The sequence below is a fragment of the Triticum aestivum genome, chromosome 1A (genome assembly GCF_018294505.1).
Source record: "Triticum aestivum cultivar Chinese Spring chromosome 1A, IWGSC CS RefSeq v2.1, whole genome shotgun sequence".
Classification (NCBI taxonomy): Eukaryota; Viridiplantae; Streptophyta; class Magnoliopsida; order Poales; family Poaceae; genus Triticum; species Triticum aestivum.
In genome coordinates, this window is record NC_057794.1 from 349,457,318 (window position 1) to 349,477,681 (window position 20,364).

Genomic DNA, 20,364 nt, shown 5'->3' on the forward strand with positions numbered 1-20,364 from the left:
AGGTGAGATTTTTTAAAAAATTTGAAGTTTTTAATTTTTGCTTCATTGGCACTCACATTGTTGCCACTCGGTATGTAGATGGAGGTGAACAACGACGACATGGACTCGTTGTCCAATTCGTCGGATTGGTCGTCATTCGACGATTCGGACATTGACGAGTTGTTGCAAGACGACGACATCGAGATGATGAGCCTCCTCGTCGACGTGCAAGCGTCTGAAGACCGCACGAAGCTTATGGATCAGAGAAGAGGGTCGAATATGGGGCGACTCACCATCTACCGGAACCGCGCTCTCGGACACGAGCATTTGATGCAAGACTACTTCGCGGAGGTACCTACATACCCTCCTCGTCTCTTTCGCAGAAGGTACCGAATGCGTCGTAGTTTGTTTGTGAAGATTGTCACCGATTGTGAGGCCGCCTCCGATTACTTTAAACGTCGTAGATCCGCCGCCAGTATCATGGGGTTTAGTGCATATCAAAGGATATCGGCGGCAATGCGGGTATTCGCTTATGGCATACCCGCGGATTATACCGACGAGTATCTTCGCATTGGGCAAGATACAACCACGGAGTCCGTCCGTAGGTTTGCCAAGTTGGTCATCCGGTTGTATGGTGAGCAGTGTCTTCGGGCACCAAACGAGGAAGATACATGAATTTGGCATGCATTCTTTGGGTTGCCGGGAACACTCAATGATATCAATGTCCTCAATAGATCTCCTTTGTTCAAAAGATTAATTTGTGGGGATGCTCCAGCTTGCAACTACAAAATCATGGACAATGAGTACTCAGTGGGATACTATCTCACCGATGGCATCTATCCCGAATGGGCAACTCTTGTGAAGTCCATCAAGGAGAAAAATGGGGTGCCCTTAACAAGAAAAGAGGCTCATTTCACCAAGGCACAAGAGGCAGCCCGCAAGGATATTGAGAGAGCTTTCGGTGTTTTACAAGTAAGGTTTGCCATAGTTCGGGGTCCAGCTCGGTTTTGACAAAAAAAAAACCTTGGTGAATATCATGAAATGTTGTGTGATTCTACATAACATGATCCTAGAGGATGAGAGAGGGTTAAACCTTCCTTATTTCTATGACAATGTTGGTACCCGTGTGCAACCGGAAAGAAACCCTTCTCGCATACACGCTTTTCTTCAAGCACATCGTGAGATTGAGGATGCAACCACTCATGGTCGGTTCCGGAATGATCTAGTAGAGCACCACTGGCAGTTGGATGTGCGGCGCATTGGCCCATGATGTATCTTTGTTTTACTTTTCTATGTCCTATTTGATTCGAACAATTATTGTAATTTGCTCAAACATTGTTGTAATAATTTGAATGATTATTGTTTTATTCGATGGTGTAATAATAACTAGAATGATTATTGTTTTATGTCAAATGTGATGGAATTTGTGATATGTCATATGATGAAATGTGATGAAATGTGTGATATGTGAAATGATAGATTTAAAAATTAGGGTTGAGGCAAAGATTACAACCCTCGAACCCAACTCTTAAAGCAGTTTAAGGGTTGGGTTTGAGGGTTGTAATTTTTGTTTCTGTTTTTCAATCCTTAAAAATGTTAAAAACTGGCACTTTGCAATCCTTAAAACTGTTTTAAGGGTTTGAGGGTTTTACTAGACATGCTCTTAGCCTTAATGCACCCGTAGTGTACATGGTACTCGACTGCAGACAGCTGCCGATTCTGTTGCAGCCGTCGATGTGTGCAGCATATCAGCCACTGCTATCCTCCGGCTTTGCAGCCTTGATTTTTGATGCAACGGTTTTGAGTGGAGTGCCGTCATACTTGTCTCACACATCATCGTATTGATCTATTCGCCCAAGCTTCACATCACTGAGAAATAAAAATGCTTGTTACAAAAAAATACTCAGCATTAACATAATATCATTCATGGAGTTTACATATTTAGAACATCTAGCCGTTGAGCCCCCCAGAGGCATTTTTATCGTCCTTGGGAGGCTGCTGGCAAATTTTTTTGCCTGGGATCAAGAAAATATCCACTCGTTGCACCCCATGCACGTATCCCCGCCACCACCACCACGCGAACCGCCGAACCGGCCAGAGCTCCGCGGCGGCGGGGTACCTCTGCTTCCTCCTCTTCCTCGAGCTCCCCTCCATCTCCGTCGTGCCCGTCCCCACTGTCGGCGAGTGGGAAACCGGCTGGCGCGAGGCGGCGAGCGGGGCCGGCGCGGAGCGGAGGAGGCCAGACGGTGACGCGGAGCGGGGCCGGCGCGGGGCCGAGTCGTGGACCAAATCCTCATCCCGTGCGTGTGTGCATAGGAATCAATTTCCTGTTTCTGTGTGCGTGGATTGGAATCAACCGATTCCTTCCAGTTCGTGCGTTCTGGCCATGGTTACCGATGATGCAGCGGCAGTGCGTGCACTCGATTGATGGTTGCGCTGCGTCTTGCGCCCCGTGGACTGCCTCCGCCCGGGCTGGGGATCGCGCTGCCGCGCGCTGGTCGATGACCACCGCCGCGTCGCCGCGACACATCGGCGCATGGGGCCGGCGCAAGTCGTGGGCGAGGCGGTGGAGTCCGTGCCGGCTAGCGGCGAGCCGGAGGCGGCGAAGCCGGCTGGAGGCGCGGGGGCGGCCGGCCGCAACAGGCAGCACTACACGCTGGGCACGGAGGACTCGCCGGAGCTCACCGAGGTCGTGTCTCCGGCCACCGCCTCAGACCCCGCAGGCTTCGGGCCGCCGGGGCTATGGGGGAGGCGGCTTTGACCGCGCGAGCGCAAGCCCCGCCCCGGCCATGCGCACTATGTGCGGTAGGTGTGAAAGGAAAGGAAGAGGAGAGAGGAGAGAGAAAAGAGAGGAAAGAGGAGAGAGAGGGGGGAGAGAGGGGCTGGCGGTGGGTCTGTGCATGCAAAAGGCAACTGCCGGCGTCCCAGCTGCCCCGCAGGGGGCTGGGTTTGGGACGAAAGTGTCGGCCGTAAATATCATCAAATCCGGCGAAAATCAGGTTTCTGGATGCCTGACTGGGTCATTTTTTGTCCGCCGGCGCCCAAAAAATGGCTTGGGGAGGCTTCTTGGGGGGCCGGCTGGAGATGCTCTTAGGGTGTAAAGTTCACACAATGAAAATGTCGTTTCATTGACTGCGACAATAGAAGGATGTCGCGAGCTACACAACTTGACGGTGCAATGCAATGCGAACAATAACCTTTTTTTTTTGCGAGGAACAATAACTGTTGAATCATATGTAGTGCAGCTGCGAATCTATGACAATTTTGAGAAATCATCACTTTTGTCCACAGCAGACTCTGAAATTTGAACTTGGGGCTTTTTTCTTCCTTCTTAAGCTTTTGAAGGTCTTTCATAATAATCTGCCTTACGTACATGGCATGTATATTTTTAGTGTATGGAACTCTTTGTGCACATAAATGGAGACTAGTGGAGCCACCATGATTCACTTGATGACCCGAGAAGGATATCAAAAAGGGAAATTAACAGAGTTCTATTTCAGCACTTGATACTCCTGCACACCAGAAGCAAGCACCAAGTGAGAGACACTGATACTGGTGAGATTGTTAACAATTTTAGAGGAACCATGAGATGTGCATCGGTTCCAGCGTGGGGGCATGTTAGGATGCCTCTGCTGGAAGTGAAGAGTTGGTGAAGACTGTCGTCGAGGCGCCAAAGTCTGTCGCTCATGTTGAGGACGATGGCTTGGGCTTGGCGCCTCATCCTACACACAACTTGCATTACTGAACTACTACGCGCTCCTTGATCATGAAGCCACCTCTGTATATGGTTCATCTGTTTCTGGAGTTGGCAAAAATTCTTGCCTTAAATCCTCGTAATGTGGCGCATGTGCCTCGTTGGACGGAGAACCTGTTATCGTTGGGGAGTGATCGCCTATCAACCGCCGAGTTGTGGAGACATGGCACCCATGCATCCCGTCAAGTATCGCCGATGTTGGTGAAGACTGTAGGGCCTGGTCAAGGGCGGAGCCAGCCCAGTGGGTCACCCCGGGCTGCCTGTGTACACTGTAGCAAATGTGTACAGTAAGCTGTTACAGTATACAATGTGTTTGGGCCTCACGCCCCAAGCCTGGGCCCTGGATCTGCCCCTGGGCCTGGTAGAACCGGGGCTCTTTGCACGAGTGCCGCTTCTAGAACTCCTGGCTCGCCTCACCCAACTCTTTTGACCTTGGATGGCTTGTATGCCCAATTGTCGGGGAACAAGTCATATGGAGGGGTTAAGATCCTTTGGTCGGTGAACACCTTATTAGCTAGGTTCCTAGCACCGAGGGACCAATCCTTCTCCGGCAAATTGTTATGAGATTGTAAGGTTTCAGTTTGCAGCATTTGGTAGTATATCTATACCTACACTTTGAGGCTTGGGGTTTGGTTAGGAATTGGCTCCAACTTGTACACATCGACACCACCACTTGGGCGTTGGAGAGGTCCACAAAAGATTGGTGGATCAATATGTCCGAAGCAACATTCCGAACAGGAGTGCGGTGGCATCCATGACCATGTTCATGAGTTGGATTTGAAAGGAATGTGAGGGTCTTCCGATCCGTCCCTCTGACAATTCTCATGGAAGGGATAAAAACGAGGCAAGACTTTAAGTCATCGCGGGTGCAAAGCGTTTGGGTCAACTCAAGCGGGAGAGTAGTGGCCCTTTTTGTAAGCGGCGTATTGTAACCTCAGCTCTCTATTTCTCCTTTACCTAAGGATGAGGCAAAGCTTATGCCTCTGATTTTTTTTTAAAAAAACTAAAGATGCCACGTTTGTACTTGGATAATGAAAATAGCTACCTAGCTTTCTACCCTAGATAAATTTGATACAACAAATAAAGTTCACCTACTTGTTTAACGCATCAATTATTACCACCCCTGCCTTTCTATCTCCATATATCAGACTGATCCAGCAGTGAGTAACACAACTCATGTAGTGAAGCAAGTAAAGCAGCAGATAGCTTTGTGGTCTTTTGGTGGTCCTTTTTTATGTCTTTTCACCCAAGTTTCACATCTTTCAAGGAGAAGCGGCAAAGAGCGTACTACTAGAATTCTATGCAGGAGTGTATCCATACCTTGGGGATGAGCGGCATTGGGGAAATGAATCCACCATCATGAACCTCTTGCACGACATCTGCAACATGTCCCTTGAAGTATACATGTATTGTCCAATCTTTTTGATCGTTCTCGACTTTTGGTTCTACTAGTTAGTGCATAAAACGTAAGCCAATGGGTCCTAGATTCAAGTCTCGACTTAAATTATTTAAACAAAAAATTGCTTTGCCTTCTTCTGAATCCGACAAATTTAAGAACAAGGCATGACCTTGACATCACCATCTTGAAATGTAGAGACACATGCTTAAAATGCTCATCTGTGAACCGCGTCAGGTTTCAGTCTGTTTGGAATATATATAAGGTGGAGCACCATATTATCAAAAAAAAAATCATTTGTGCTGGTCAATTTATCGAAGCACTTGAGTTCTTGTGCTCTAATACTTGTATAAGGTGGAGCACCTTCTTATCGAAGTAATTAATCATTTGTGCTGGTCAATTTATTGAAGCACTTGAGTTCTTGTGCTCTAATACTTATATTCCTTAATCCATCTTTTGTGCACGGCTTCTTTCCTCTTCCGTAATCTAATTGTTGTGTATATAGATCAAGGTATCACAACTTCACAGAGAGTGGGGAAGAATGATAGTTTTCTGCTACTACTTTATAATGAAGCATGGAGAGACTGATTACATGTTTAACCAGCAGTTTGGCAAACTTGGAAGGATGTGAAAATTAACAGAAATATGACAGAGATGGGTCATGAATGAAATCCTCATTTAGCACTTCAGCTCTTGTTCACGTTCATGTGGATATCTACTTGAAGCGGAGAAACTGTACTCCCTCCGTCCCAAAATAAGTGTCACAGATTAAGTACAAAGTTGTACTAAATTAACGACACTTATTTTAGAGCGGAGGGAGTATTCAAGAACATGGAATTAACAAAGGAGCACTTTATCCTCCTTTCTTTTACTGCCAACTCCACCAATTAGAGTCGATAATTTTACAGTTGTCTGGAATAAATACCAAGACCTCAACGCTGATGAACTTACTGATTTCTCACAGAGGTCGTAAAAATTCCAGATTTATGTCACAACTAATTATTGTGCTTGGATAAATGGACACAGAATTGTAACTCCTGCGTAGCCTCTCCTGTCTGTCCTCTATCAGATGAAATGCTACATGCCTTACCATCTGCAGTTCTGAACTGCCGTCACGAGTTGACGTGCTTGTCCAGAAATGCATTTGCCAGATTGCTGAAGCTGCTGTTGACGGCTCCAGCTGCAGAATAGTCTCTTATGATCCTAAGTACATCCGGTTTCAATATCTCATTCTTTGTCGACGGGTTGCATAAGTAGTACAAGGCTCCAAGTGCGTAATTCACCTGCAGGCAACCAATCAAATGGAAATGTTGGATATGTTGAAGTGAGAACATATAGTGACATAAAGACTGATATGTATGCAATGAAGATAATGGATGAAACAGAGAGACAGGCGACTGAGGGTGTCCTGGCTAAATATCCTCAATTCACATGTCTCCTCTCCTTTAGCCCTACTTCCCGAAGTAACCTTTATTTTAGACATCACCCAAAGTAGCCTAATCGATCAAGAGGAAATTTACATGCAAGGAAACAATCAGAAAAAAAATACTCTTCAAAACAAAGAAGACCTATACTGTTATGATTGCAGTTCATAGGTTCAGAAACACTCACTGTATTCTTAACTGGGCTAGATAAGCATTGTACAACCAACGGGATTCCACCACATTGAGTAATAACAGAAGCATTTGCTGGATCTGCATGATAAATTCAAAATAAGATGACCGCGTCGAAAAAATATGTTTGATAGACACATTGAATAAGTACCTTGCATGCTTCACAATAATAAAAAATTCCGTAGAATTCAAGACATTAGATTGCTCACCAACACATGAATTACATATTCCACCAACGCCGAACTCAACAAGCCTTTCATTTGGTTCCGTAATGCAGTCCAAGAACAACTCGAGAATATTCAGCTGAGAGAACAGAACATATATACCGTCTCATTGAATAGGAAAGTACCAGAACAGTGCTACCAAAAAAATGCAGCAATTGACCGAAACAAAAGGCATGTGGAATCATCAACCTGGCGCATAAAGGCATAGTTATAAGGGTCATATGCAAAATTTGACAGGTTTGCAACAATTCTCTCCTTGTACCCTGAAACAAAAATAAATAAATTGATGAATTTGGTGAGCACATAATATGATAAATAACACTGAAGCTGTGGCGTTTCACCGACAAAGTAGAGCTATCTTCATACCATATGATAATTCCCAAACCTTTGCTGTGCTATCTAGTCGACGACATCACTAGAGAGCCCATGCGTCAACCTTACAACCCCTTTTGTCTAGCTTAGAATCTATTGTGCATCTTTTCCTTGGTGCCGTTTGGAACTTCACTAGTACTTCACTAAGTTGTTTGTTTTGGCCCCTATACAATTGTCTTTACTGAGCGGCGACGAAATTCAGTTTCGCAGCACAATCTGCTGACAACGATTTCTACCATAATTCTAACTGAACTCAGCTTCTGTTTTCAGCTCCACCAAAACCAATACACCGAATTCTAGTACAAAAACACAGAAATTTGACTCCGGTGCAAGCCTAAGAAAGAAGAACGAATCAGCCAACAGATTTTTACCTTCATCCGTGGAGTCCTGGAACTGGGTCACAAGATCCTGAGGAAATTCGTGATTACGGGTACGTTAACAAGTTAGAACAATCGCGGGAGGAATTGGGAGACCCCGGGCAATCCCCGACCGAGAAGGCGGGAAGGGGGCAAACCTGAAGGTACTGGTCTCTCGGGGTACCGCCGCGGCCAGTGCGCTCGACCTGGCGCTGCGCGTTCGTGAACATCTCCTCTCCGCGGTCCCTTTCCTCCTGCCAGCTGCCTCCGGCGTGCGCGGTCGCTCGCCGTCGCCGGCGACGCACTTTTATTTTAGCGTAGACGATTCCTCACGGCAGTCAACGCTGCGCAATGTGCTGCTGCTTGCAGATGCAGCGGCGGCCGAGGCAGAGGAGGGGCGGGAGGGACAGAGGAGGCGCGGGGGAGGAGGTGGACCGGGAGGAGGCCGCGGAGCGAGGCGCGGCGGCGAGCTGGGGGGCGGGGTGAGGGGAGGCGCGGCAGCGACTGGAGGGCCGGTGAGGCGTGGCGCGGCACGCCGCGGGGAGGGACGGGAAAGGGCGGCGCCTCTCAAACGAGATCGTCTCGCGTAGCTATTTCTCCGTCAGAGGGACGTCGGACGCCGCTGGCCGTGCATCACGTATCCGACGGCAACCATTATTTTTTTCGAGCACAAGGCGACCAAAGACGGTGACCTCGTTCACTCCAGAGGCCACGAAGACCAGCAGCCCATACGGCCCATCATCTATCGCTCTCGCTGGGTGCCCGGCCTCATGTGCATTCGATGAACAGTAAAACCTAAAAAACATAGCAGAAAACATAAAAAATCTGATTTATATTTTGTCTTTTTTGCCATGAGCTTCTCAGATGTTCAAGTTTCATCAAATTTTGCACGGACATCACGCACAACAGCATCTTGCACATTTTTTTTCTTTTTTTCATGATTTTACTATCCATCCCCTAAGCCCGGATGTAAATTAGCAACGTCCAATAGCGTGGCTCCTATTTGGCGTGTAGGCCGATGTATAGCGACCTAGCGCATACACCCTCTGTATGTCTTGCGGTAATGATTCTTCTGAAATTACGAACCCCTCACCACCCCTCCTCGCGCGTATGAGTCGCCCCATTTTGTTTTTTGTTCCCACCGTTTATGAGAGGGTTCTAGAACCTTCTATGAATCGGTTTTTTCTTTTTCTTTTGTTTCTTTTTTCTGGGTTTTCACTCATTTTTTCTTTTTTATATATTTTTTCTTTTTTTTCATGTTTGTTTTTTTCTTTTCTAGACTGGGCGCTAGGTCGCCGATCCAGTTTTACTAGGACTGCCAAGATATAGGTGGACAATGCAAGGAAGGAGCATAGCTTGCCTGCACCGATTTTATAGGGCACCGGCAACAATGTCTCGATGCATCTGGTCTCATCCCTAAAAATAACACAAAGTTCTTCTTGTGCAATATATTTACCTATCGTGTATAAATTCATTGCTGTGATTTAGTAGTACAAGATAATTTTATAAGATGTGACACTAATTTTCATATTTAAGTCTGAGATAGCTCACTACGTGTGCCAGGTGGTGATAAAAATGTGACATTTTCTGTCAGTGATAGATCAAGATTTACTTCCTTCGTTTCAAATTATTCATCGTAAAAATGGATGTATCTAAAACTAAAATACATCTAGATACATCCATATCCGCGACAAGTAATTCGGAACTTCTACCGTTCCGAATTATTTGTCGCAAAAATGAATGTTTAGATGTTTAGATCCATTTTCGCGACTTTCTGCGACAAATAATTTAGGGCAGAGGGAGTATTTAGCTAGTTTTTTTGTCAGAACTATCACTATTTAGCTAGTTGTTAGTAAAAAAAAATATCTCCCTAAACTGAGCACCCACCACCCAGTGTAATAAATTCCCTAAAAGAAACTTCGAAAATATCATGAGGGTATGACCCGCCAAGACCAGCACGCGGGCGCGCAGCGCCATGGGATTGGGTGTCGGGTCGGTTGGCCAATGTTCATGCATGATGAGCGTCCATGTCGTTCCGTCCCGGCGTCGCATTCGCCTCGCCGTAAAGCTCACGGCTCCGTCCCTACCAACAGCGACACCGACGCCCGACGCCGACGACCCACCACCCTCCGCCTCGCCTCGCCCCACTCCGCCCCGTGCCCGTACCCATGCGCGCGCGCGTGAGCCACACCTAAAAGCCCATCGATCCCATCCACCCCATGGTCGCCGCGGCGGATGCATACGCTGGCCATGGCCGCGCGCCGCCTCCTCAGCGCCCTCGACGTCCGCGCCTCGCACCTGCCGAGGCCTCCTCCGCCGCCGCCTTCACCGGCCCAGCAGGGGGCGTCCTTCCCCATGCTGCTCCCGGTCTTCCTCCTCTTCGTCCTCCTGCTCTGCTTCCTCTCCATCTTCCTCCTCCGCGACCTCCTCCGCTTCTTCTCCCTCTGGCTCCGCCGCCGCCGCCGCCTCCAGTCCAGCGACGCGGACGCCGCCACGGGCGAAGAAGGCGAGCCCGCGCCCGCGCCGCGCAAGCCGGCGGGCCTGGACCCCGCCGTCATCGCCTCGTTCCCCACGGTGCGGTTCGAGGCCGACGCCGCCGGCTCCGCGGCGCCGGCGGAGTGCGCGGTCTGCCTGTCCGAGTTCGCGCCCGGCGACGCCGTCCGGCCGCTCACCGTCTGCCGCCACGCCTTCCACGCCGCGTGCATCGACTCGTGGCTCGGCGCGCACACCACGTGTCCGGTCTGCCGCACCGACCTCGACGCGCCGCCCAACGAGGAGATCGCCTTCGCCGAAGAACACGGACACAGTGGCCTCACTGCAGCGGCGGTCCACGAGGCCACTGGACACCGGACAACGTCATCACCTCCGGCAACTGACCACCGGTAACCAACGGTCACCGGCCACGCAACACTGAGTGGCGATCCGGTGTGTCGCGTTCTCCAAATTTTGTTGAATCCTTTTTAGTACTATAGTAGTTGGTAGGAATTGGTAGCTTAGGTACGTTCATGCATGGGACGTGTGTATATACCGAAATATTTCCAAATAAATGTAAGCGTGGATATTTTTCACTTACCACTGTGATTACATTGTTCATTGCAACTATTTAGAAGATGAACAGGGGACTGAACGTCTGCTGGACCTGAGTAAACACTAAGCAAGTCTGTTCTAAACCTAGCACATGGGCAATTTTACACTATCAAAGATGCTAATGAGATTCCTTCAGAATTATGCATAACAGCACAAGTAATATGGCACTTTTGCACATGGAGAAACTTGGGTTCCTGATATTATCAACGATTTTGCTAAAGCACATCTAGATGTGCCCTAAGTATTGCACATCTAAGTCTAGTATCAATGCATTACACCAGTACCAGGCAAGGAATACCTTTCGAGAAAGGGGAAAACATTGTTAATATACAGTCGTACGACATTATTCTCAGATCACACAAATTATCATATATGAAGTTGATTTTTGTACAAACCACAATATCACAATTCACACGTATACAGAGTTGTGTGCATAATCACAATTCACACGTATACACGCAAACGGGGCGGATAAAAAAAGGTATGTTTTCCTTCTTAACATGCAAAGCAACGCCGAGGTGCTTTGATTCAGACTTCAGAGGCACACCACTGCTTATTTATCAACACTGCTACAACACTCGCTCGCGCTAGAGGATTTGTTGATCGAGAGAGTGATTCCACCCTCTTCATGAAGGAACACCGCCTCTGCTTGAGTTCTTCGTTATTAAAGATCTGTAGAAGCTCATGAACCTCACAGTGAATTCTGCAATTGCAAAGTATAGTCATTTTACACCACAGTTCATGATTGATTGAATGAACCAGTTTTTTTTTTGGCTTGTACCTTCAATCTTTATGAAGCATTGGATGGCTTCCCCTTGGTCCGGGCCTTCAACAGCGAAACCTTCTATATTGATAGCTCTTTTGTCAGAAATTGTGTCCTGAGATTTGTATTCTTTGCACTGCTCGTTCTGAAACAAGCAAGCAATATATATTAGCGCACACTTACACAGTAGACTAGTTCACAAATAGAAAATAACCTACTCCCTCCGATCCAAAATAAGTGTCACAGTTTTGAACTGAGGTTAGTTCAAAACCGCGTCACTTTATTACGGATGGGAAGTAGTATCACTTAATATGCGCGCAGTCCAGCTTAAGAAAAAGGAATGCTTGTAGACGGGCTCACTTGGTTCAACTCCAGTGCCAGTTCATCGATGCTATTCTGAAAATCTTCATCCCTGTCCCTTTTCAGTTCATTAACCAAGTGCTGCATCACAAAGCAAAAGGGAAAATCACAAACAGTAATGAGCTCTGACAAAAATGAACCTCGGCCAGACTCTTGGAATCACAAAGAACACATAAACACAAGGTAAAGTAGAGCTCACACAGAAAATGAAATAAGGTGACACATTATGTTCAATCATTTTTCTGATCTTCCGCCGAATGAGATACAGCCTGTGTAAAGGTCATTCAGCAAAATTTATGTTTTCATTCTGAAGTTCAAAAAAGAAGCTCGCGCGTACTGAATTGCAAACCATCATAGTGAAAGGGATAGCTTACTGCTTTGGACTTGGCTCCTCCATGATTTTTTTGGCAACATCATAAATTTCCTCCTCCCATCCAGTCAAAATGGGCTGGTCTTTCGTGAATGGATAGCTGTGTTGGTTAAGAGAGTTGTTTATGAATATGGAAAGCCCTATGATTCAGTACCCATGGTGGTAGTTATAACAATGCGAACAGACAGTTATAAGCAAGCATGCTGATGAGGATGAAACTTTTGTGGTATGATGGCTACAACAGAAACAACACACCTTGATGGATCAGTTGACTTCTACTCAAAATGAATATTGTACCTCTGGCACATTGCAGTTTCAAAATGGACTGCTATTATGGCATTTCTACAATCTGAATATGAAATGAATGAGGAAATCATTCCATGTGCTTACTTTGCTTTCCATGTAGCTTCAAAAGAGCGTATTGCCTGTCGGAGATTATTACTCGCGCTAGCTGCAATTCTACTGGCAAGTCCACGAGGCAAATCTATGCCTTCTTGTGTAGCAATGAACTCTAGAACCTTGATTATCTAAGAGAAATTCTGTATTCATCAAACTGCCCAGCACTGGAGAGAAGACAAATCATTCATACAGACCTAGTATGTACCTCATCAAATGAAGGTGGTTTAAGTCGGACAACCTTGCATAAATGTTCAACGGCATCAAGGTTTGAAGAACTGGAGCAGCTGAAAATAATTTTGTTGCAACCTGCATACCTCCCCAAAAACCAACCGACATAATGCTGAAGATCAGACGAAAGCCTATCAGCATCATGGACCACAATCACTGCATATATGAACCACTGACGCTTTAATATGTCATTTCACATCAACGAAGAACAGGCAGCTGTTCAAAATCCTGTGTTGATTAACAACAGTACCGCCAAAAGGAGAGGCAGAGATGTGTTAGAATGTACCTTTGCAGTTAGCATGATCGCAAATCAAGTCCGGTGGTGGGATTGACTCATTCAACAAAGTAGTTATGACATACTTCTCATAGCCATGTAAATCAGCCAAGTTTACCTCCACGTGATGATCTGAAATCTTCACTTTAACATCAATGTGTTTGGCGATTTCTCCCTACATCAAACAGTTCACCAGAAAGAAGGTACAGAACAAATTAAATTTTATAATCTACTTAAGAATATTATCCTCTTCACGGTAATAAGGTTACTGATGAAACAGAAAATGCGCCATTACAAGTTGCAATTCATACCTTCAGCTCGATTCTCTTTGTGATTTCCTCTATCTGTGAAATGGCAATACAAATAAGGTATTCGCGAGTTTCAAGCACTCAGGTTTACCTCAGGATAAAAAGTAAATAGTAATTTGTTCAAAGGCTGGCTACAGTGACCTTGAGATTATCAGGACCAAAAGCATCTCTTAAAAGGGCCAGCACCATGCTTCTCTTCCCGACAGCCTGCGCCCCTTCAAATATGAAATGGTTGCATTGGCGTTCAGTCACCTGGATGCAGCAGTTATCACAAAATTCAGTCTCAAATCCCAATTCAGCATGTCATCACAGTGTGCCTATCATCAGTTCATCACTCCATTCTAGTGCTTAGCTACAGTTTTACAGTGACGAAGGAATTCAAAGCAGTGGTAATTTCGTGTAAGATTAAAGTGGGAGGGTGTGTGGCAACCATCCGGTGGAGCTCATCGGCGACGGCCTTGTTGCATATGAATTCCCCGAGCACACTGGGCCGGTACCTGTCCGCCCACACGTACTGATCCTCCGCCGCCGCTGTTGATTCCACTGACAGCTGCGGAGAGTCCACCTGCGGCGACTTCGGCTTGCGCGAAACCCTCACCCAGATGTTTGCTCCTCTCCCGACGGTGGTGGCGGTATCGCTTCTCCAGTTGCTCGCAAGGCTGGCAACCACTTCGGTGGCCGCCACGGCACTGGCTTGGGACACCGGCGGCGTCGGCTCTCTTCCGACGGCGGCGGCGTCCTCTCTCTCCCTCAAAGGCCTCCTGGCAGCGACTCTCTCCGCGTCTGCCTGGTCTAGGCGTGCCGGTACCTGGGTTGACGTGGGCGGCGTCGACGCCGACGACGGCCGAGGCCGCGGGGGCGTCGACACTGACGACCGCCGAGGCAGCGGGGGCGTCCGGGTGGGGGTGGCGGCGGTGCTCTTAGGGACGCAGGCGGCGCCGAAGCGGTGGAGCACGCGGTTGACGAGATTGGAGCGCGGCTGCGGCGGCCTGCCGCAGCCCGGGAGGAGGTGCACGGCGCGGCGCCTGGCCTCGCGGCGGCGGTCGTCGGCGAAGGCCGCGGAGAGGGTGCGGCCAGTCGGGGAAGCGGGCCAGGCGGTCGGGGATGCGGGTGGCGGGGTCTCGATCGCCATGGGGGGTCTGACGGGGACAGACGGGGACGCGGCGATGTGGGTGCATTGGCGTGAGGTGATGGGAGGAAGCAGGTGAAGGGAATCGGGAGGCGCCGGCGCGACCTCGCCGAGGAAGGGGGGAAGCTGGCGGGGGAATCAAGGTGCAGCATTATGCCGCGGCGGAAGGATCATTCCGTTTGATTAAGCTAGAGCTTTGTTGGTTAAATATTCCCGGTGTCACCTGTCCATCCATCATGGTCGCAGTCGTGGGCTTGGCCGGCCGGCCGCCGTGGGTTGGCTATGGCTAACCGACGGCGACGCTAGACTGGACAACGAGAGAGAAAAATGAGCAGCTCTTTTCTGGCGCTGGAAATGGTTCGGTGGGCTGAATGGTGTTGCTGTTTGGGTGTGGTGGCAGTATATCTTCTGGGCTGGTAGCTACTCCCTCTTTACCTAAAATAAATGTGGCAGTTTTGATTTAAGGTTGTCTTTATTAAACTGACAAGCTTGTTCAAAAAAAATTAAACTGACAAGATATTATAATCTGACTGAATGGTTCTAATCAGAAATTTAGGAATTACATCAAAGCATGTAAAAAAAATGCTAAGAGCTTCATTAGCGCAACGGTGCGCCGCCCAGTTTGCTTCACAACGAATCCAAAGAAGCCTCAAACCCTGAAAAGACTCGGACATCTGCTTGATTTTCTTATCATATGTGTATCATTGACCCGGAGGGCACCCGAGTCATGCCACGGGTCAACTAGAGTAGAGCAATCCATCTGCACAATGACCCTTTAGTCTCTCATTCTCATAGTTGCATCAATAACGGAATATCAATGCCCTTATGCTGACTTGTATCTGCCTCAATAAAGGTACAACGGTGACCCGTAAAGACATAGCTGTAACAACTCGAGACTGACGCTCCAGTTGCCTTTCATGTTTTCATGATAGCCGCGTTCATTATTTGTTTGTTGCATTCATCATCGCATCATTTGCATTGTGTCGGCACTCTGTTGTCGTCTTTTTTCAAAATTTACATCCGTTCGTAGTTGTCGATTCTCCTCGTTGCCTTGCATTGACCATTCCGAGACCAACCACGCGCCCGCGGCACACATTTTGAGACCAACAACATTTTTTCACATTATATTACCATTTTCAAAAATCATGAACATATTTTTTGCAACCTGTGAAACATTTTTAAAATGGCATGCACATGTTTTTGAATGGTAGCAAACCTTTTTATAAACTTATATAAACATTTGTTACATTGTATAAACATGTTTTTCAATACAATGTTTTTAAAAAAAACAATGGACATTTTAAAAAATGTCATGACAGTTTTATGGATGGTAAAAACTATTTTCTAGTCACATTTTTTTGCATTTTATAAACACTTTTATAAAATATCACGATCATTTTTTAAACTGTGAACATTTTTTAAAATTTCACGGACAATTTTAGATGGTATGAAATATTTTTTAACTAAGCGAGAACGTAGGTGGCTACATTGTTTAAACATTTTTGTATAATACCATGATCGTTTTCTTAACATGTGAATAATTTTTAAATGTCAGGAACAAATTTTGAATGATACAAATATTTTTTAAACAGTACAAATAAATGTTTTACACCGTGTCAAGTGTTTTATAATGCACCGTGTGCATTTTAAAAATTCAAATAAATTAATTTTCTAAGTATACGTAATTAGAATATTTTTTAAATATATTTAACAAACTAATGTTCATGCTCATGTGTGCATGCGTGATTATGGGCTGACCTATTTAGGATGAGGGGATACGCCTTCTCGCTATAAGCGAGAGGTGGTCTTATGTGGCGGCTTTAGCGCTAGATCTCCTCCATGTCGCTCACGCGAAGGCTTACTAGGCCTGGCCCAACAAAGGGTGCGCTTGGGACGCTGTTCGCTAGGGATCCTAATGGCCATACCTACAGACAATTATGCTCAAGATGGGATTCCGAAAGAGATGGGTAAGTATTATCATGAGTTTGGTGACTACTGTAAAAAAATGTCCATTTTAATAGTAAGAAGTTTGAGGAGTTTAAACTGCAAGAGAAATCAGATAAAGGGATCCAATATCCCCGTACTTGTTTTTGTTAGCAACAGGGCCTGTCGTGCCTCCTAAAATCAAAAATGGGTCACCCATTTTGAATGGTTTGCAAATGGCACCATCAGTGCCACTAGTAAATCATCTTTTATTTGCTGATGACAACCTGTTGGTTATCAAAGCAAATAGTGTGAGTTCTAATGAGGTGAACCTGTTCTGGATACATACTGTCAGGCAACATGGCAACAAATAATTTATAATAAATCCTCAATCTTCTTCAGCAAAGGGGTCCTGGAGAATACCCGCAATGAGATCAAGACCACACTGCAAGTGCCAAATGAGACGCTTAACGAGAAATATTTGGGGATGTCTTCCGACATTGGTGGCTCTAAGAACGGAGCATTCAAATATCTTAAAGATCACCTATGGAGTAAGATACAGGGATGGATAGCGAACATCATGCCCACAACACGGAAGGAAGTCTTAGCGAAAGCCGTTGCACATGCAGTGCCTGTTTATTCTATATCCTGTTTTAAACTTCCACGAGGCTTATGTGAGCATTTGAACATGCTAATCAGAAAATTCTGGTGGGGAAGTAAAGAAGGCAAGTGCAAACCATACTAGGTTTCGTGGAAAACAATGATGCGACCGAAAGGCATGGGCGGACCTAGTTTCAAGGATTTTGAGCTATTCAATATGGCTATGTTGGCCAGACATGCTTGGCGCTTGTTACAATCACCGGAGTCACTTTGTGCTCGACTTCTGAAAAGCATATATCATCCCAATAGTACAATTTTGAGTGCAACTTTTGGCGGTCACCCAAGTCAGGTGTGGAGGGCATTGATAAAGGGTCGTGATACTCTAAGATTGGGCCTGATTAAGCGCATTCGTAATGGTGCAACCACACGAATATGGGATGACAACTGGTTACCTAGGGTAGAGATGATGAGACCCTACGGGTGTATCACCCAAGATCCCCCTTGTTTTAGTCTCAGAACTAATTGACACTACTTCAACGTCATGTAACAAGCATAGGGTGGAAGAAGTGTTCATGCCAATGGATGTCCCTGTCATACTCGAGATACCCTTGTGTACAAGGAACATCTCTGATTTTTGGAGTCGGAGCTATGAAAACAGTGGAAATTTTTAGGTAAAACCGGCTTACAGGATGTTGGTGTCAACAAGACAGCGGAGGGAGGCGTGGCTGGAGAACATGGTTGGCCCCTCTAGCTCAGCTGCTGGTGAGAGTGCATGGAGAAACTTGTGGAAAACTCAAGTTCCGGGAAAGGTTCGTATGTTCTTGTGGCATTTTATCAAAACACTTAATTCCTACAAGCGATGTAAGGGCGCAAAGACACATGTCACACTCAAGTTCTTGCGCAATGTGTGGGTCTCCAGACTCTTGGAGGCATTCGTTACTAGAGTGCACTAAATGGGCAATTTGAGCATGTGAGTCCATGTGGTGATACCCTTAATTTTGTGATGATTATATTGCCAATGCTTTTGCTCGCTTTGAGAGTTATTTTAATGAAGTTTGAAAATCACAGTTTGTCGGATCAAGGACGTGATCTATTTTATGTGACTTATCTGGATGGTGTTGATTGTATTAAACTGTTAATTTGGATTGACTTGGGTCAATCTCAGGAAGTTTGTGCTCGCAATAGTTGCTAGTTTCCATTGTGTGCAGGTTCCAGTGAGTGCGGCGGTAGTCGACAATGAGGATGGTTGGCATAAGGCTTGAAGAGCTAAGATGTGACCATGGACGCTGTGCGGGATCATGCGGCTCAAAGCAACGCACAAGTTTTGGACAAGGACTATATGGAGGCAAAGGAGAAGACCATGTCAAGTGAAGGTTATTTTGGTATGTTTACCAAAATCCACTAACAAGCAAACCAAGAGAGTGATTGTGGTGTTGCTTAAGAGTGGAAAATGTTATTTACAAGTGGCTAAGTAAAAATGGCTATTTCTTTTAGTGTTTTGGGCTTGGCCCATTCGGTGGGAACCATGGCCCATTCAATGGCGGTGGAAGGCTGATCCAGCCTTATATATGAGCTGCTAGGTTTTCCCTTGTGGGCACGAACAGAGGAGCCGCCGCTACGAGGAGAAAAACAGAGCAGCCGCCGCACATTTGAGATAGAGCTTCCTGTGTGGGATTTAGCCTATGTGAGAGAGGCTTGTAACTCCAGAAATCTGAGAAATAAATCCTCAAATTGTTCCCAGCCTTACTATTGTCGAGGTATGCTGTTTGTCCTTGCAAATCTCGTTTTTCTGCCGTACTAGTTTTGTCCCTGTGATTCCTTGGCTATAATGGGGTTTCCTTGATGGAAAATCATGTCTAAATTCATGTGCATCCATCCCTAGCTTTGAATCTGGTTGTTATTCATTTATTCATGGGTTCTTGAGGATGGCGCAGGAGTTTAACTTTTGTGATTTATTTTGTGCGAGTTCATACTGAGTTCTTCCCCTGTTTTTGATTCAATTTGAGGTCGCAGTAGTTTCTAGGGAAGTTCTTGTATGCGTGGTGGAAGGGAAGAGCACCTGCTGTTCTCTGTCTCGCCGCCGGGAGCGACCGTCTTAGGATTCAGTTTATCCTCTTCTAGCTGTTGTGTGACTTCCAAATAGTAGAATTGCTTTGTGCAATTTTGCAGAGGTATAATCGTGGTTTTCAGTTGTTGGTAGTCTTGCAGCTCTATGCGCTACAGGTGACTAGAGTTCCTGACAAGTGAAATCAGCTCCAGGCAGTGTAGTTCTTCTCCATTGAAAAAGTTTCTGCTAGTACGTGCACGTTAAGTACTAGTGTCTTGTGCTAGTGCGTGTTACTCTTTTGGGTTAAGTAGCTCCCATTTGATTAGCCTATAACCTTGCCGTGTAACCTCTTGGTCTAATTAAGCACTAATTTTTCCAGTACACTTTTCCGGTGCTTATTATTCTTTGAGCTCTCAAGTCAAGATTTGAGTATTGTTGGACTAGTTCCAGTCTGTTTTGACAGGCATATTTTGTTTCCGCTGCGTATTCCTCTATTCCGAGCATCATAGTTTTTCCGTAACTATCATGCAAAATTGAAGAGGTTAAATTTTTCAAGGTCGTCATTCAACCCCCCTTCTGACTCCCGGCATTCGATCCTACAATTGGCATCAGAGCCCGGTCGGCTCATCTGTAGCCTTAATCAGCTCTTGAGCCATGGAGTCATTTGCGAACCCGTTGCGTCCTCCGCTGTTCTCTGGGAGTGACTGGCCGTTTTGGAAGTCTCGGATGAAAACATTTCTTGAAGCTCAAAGCTATGCAATATGGCAAATTGTTGTGCGAGATTTTGCAATACCTGCTCGTGTTGGTCCTGAGAATATAGTTGATGTTGAAAATAATTCCAAAGCTATTAACATTCTCTTGTCAGGTTTGGATAGGAGAGAGCATGAGCGTGTTGCACACCTAGACACAGCCCACAAAATTTGGTCCACTCTCATCACTTACCACGAGGGCACTAGTGAGATTAAGACAGCTCGTCAGGACATTTACAAAGCCGAGTACAACAAATTTGAGCAGTTACCTAGTGAGTCTCTAGAGGACATGTTTGGTAGGTTTGAGGTCATAGTTGGGAAATTGAGGGGTGTTGGGGTTGTGTACACTGAGTCTGAGAAAGCTAGACACATCCTAAACTCTCTTGACCCAATCTATGAGATGAGAAAGATCGCGATTCAAGAGTCCCATAAA

General features: G+C 46.2%; 2 protein-coding genes across 2 annotated transcripts; both read right to left on the minus strand.

Annotated features, from left to right (window-relative positions):
* Positions 1-5,966: 5,966 nt before the first annotated feature.
* On the minus strand, positions 5,967-8,267 carry LOC123050155 (armadillo repeat-containing protein 7). The gene is made up of 6 exons (XM_044472993.1): positions 7,853-8,267; positions 7,710-7,746; positions 7,156-7,229; positions 6,952-7,045; positions 6,741-6,823; positions 5,967-6,412 (listed from the first exon to the last, which is right to left on the minus strand). The coding sequence occupies exons 1-6, from the start codon at positions 7,922-7,924 to the stop codon at positions 6,242-6,244; spliced, it is 531 nt and encodes a 176-aa protein (XP_044328928.1). The 5' UTR covers positions 7,925-8,267; the 3' UTR covers positions 5,967-6,241.
* A 2,856-nt stretch (positions 8,268-11,123) lies between these two features.
* LOC123127401 (replication factor C subunit 5-like) lies at positions 11,124-14,917 on the minus strand. Its single transcript, XM_044547126.1, has 11 exons — positions 13,914-14,917; positions 13,625-13,735; positions 13,487-13,519; positions 13,188-13,350; positions 12,879-13,057; positions 12,665-12,801; positions 12,279-12,374; positions 12,104-12,173; positions 11,905-11,985; positions 11,563-11,689; positions 11,124-11,484 (listed from the first exon to the last, which is right to left on the minus strand). Exons 1-11 carry the CDS (start codon positions 14,613-14,615, stop codon positions 11,408-11,410), a joined length of 1,776 nt encoding a protein of 591 aa, XP_044403061.1. The 5' UTR covers positions 14,616-14,917; the 3' UTR covers positions 11,124-11,407.
* Positions 14,918-20,364: the final 5,447 nt, after the last annotated feature.

What these genes read in the sequence shown, in the direction of transcription:
- LOC123127401 (XM_044547126.1), bottom strand. Translation starts at nt 14,615, where the DNA reads ATGGCGATCGAGACCCCGCCACCCGCATCCCCGACCGCCTGGCCCGCT. An exon ending in GAGGAGCCAAGTCCAAAGCA is followed by an intron (nt 12,174 to 12,278) that starts GTAAGCTATCCC and finishes ACCTTTACACAG; the next exon opens with GCTGTATCTCATTCGGCGGA. An exon ending in TGGCACTGGAGTTGAACCAA is followed by an intron (nt 11,690 to 11,904) that starts GTGAGCCCGTCT and finishes TGCTTGTTTCAG; the next exon opens with AACGAGCAGTGCAAAGAATA.
- LOC123050155 (XM_044472993.1), bottom strand. Translation starts at nt 7,924, where the DNA reads ATGTTCACGAACGCGCAGCGCCAGGTCGAGCGCACTGGCCGCGGCGGT. An exon ending in CGAGAGACCAGTACCTTCAG is followed by an intron (nt 7,747 to 7,852) that starts GTTTGCCCCCTT and finishes GAATTTCCTCAG; the next exon opens with GATCTTGTGACCCAGTTCCA. An exon ending in CCAGGACTCCACGGATGAAG is followed by an intron (nt 7,230 to 7,709) that starts GTAAAAATCTGT and finishes TTTTTGTTTCAG; the next exon opens with GGTACAAGGAGAGAATTGTT.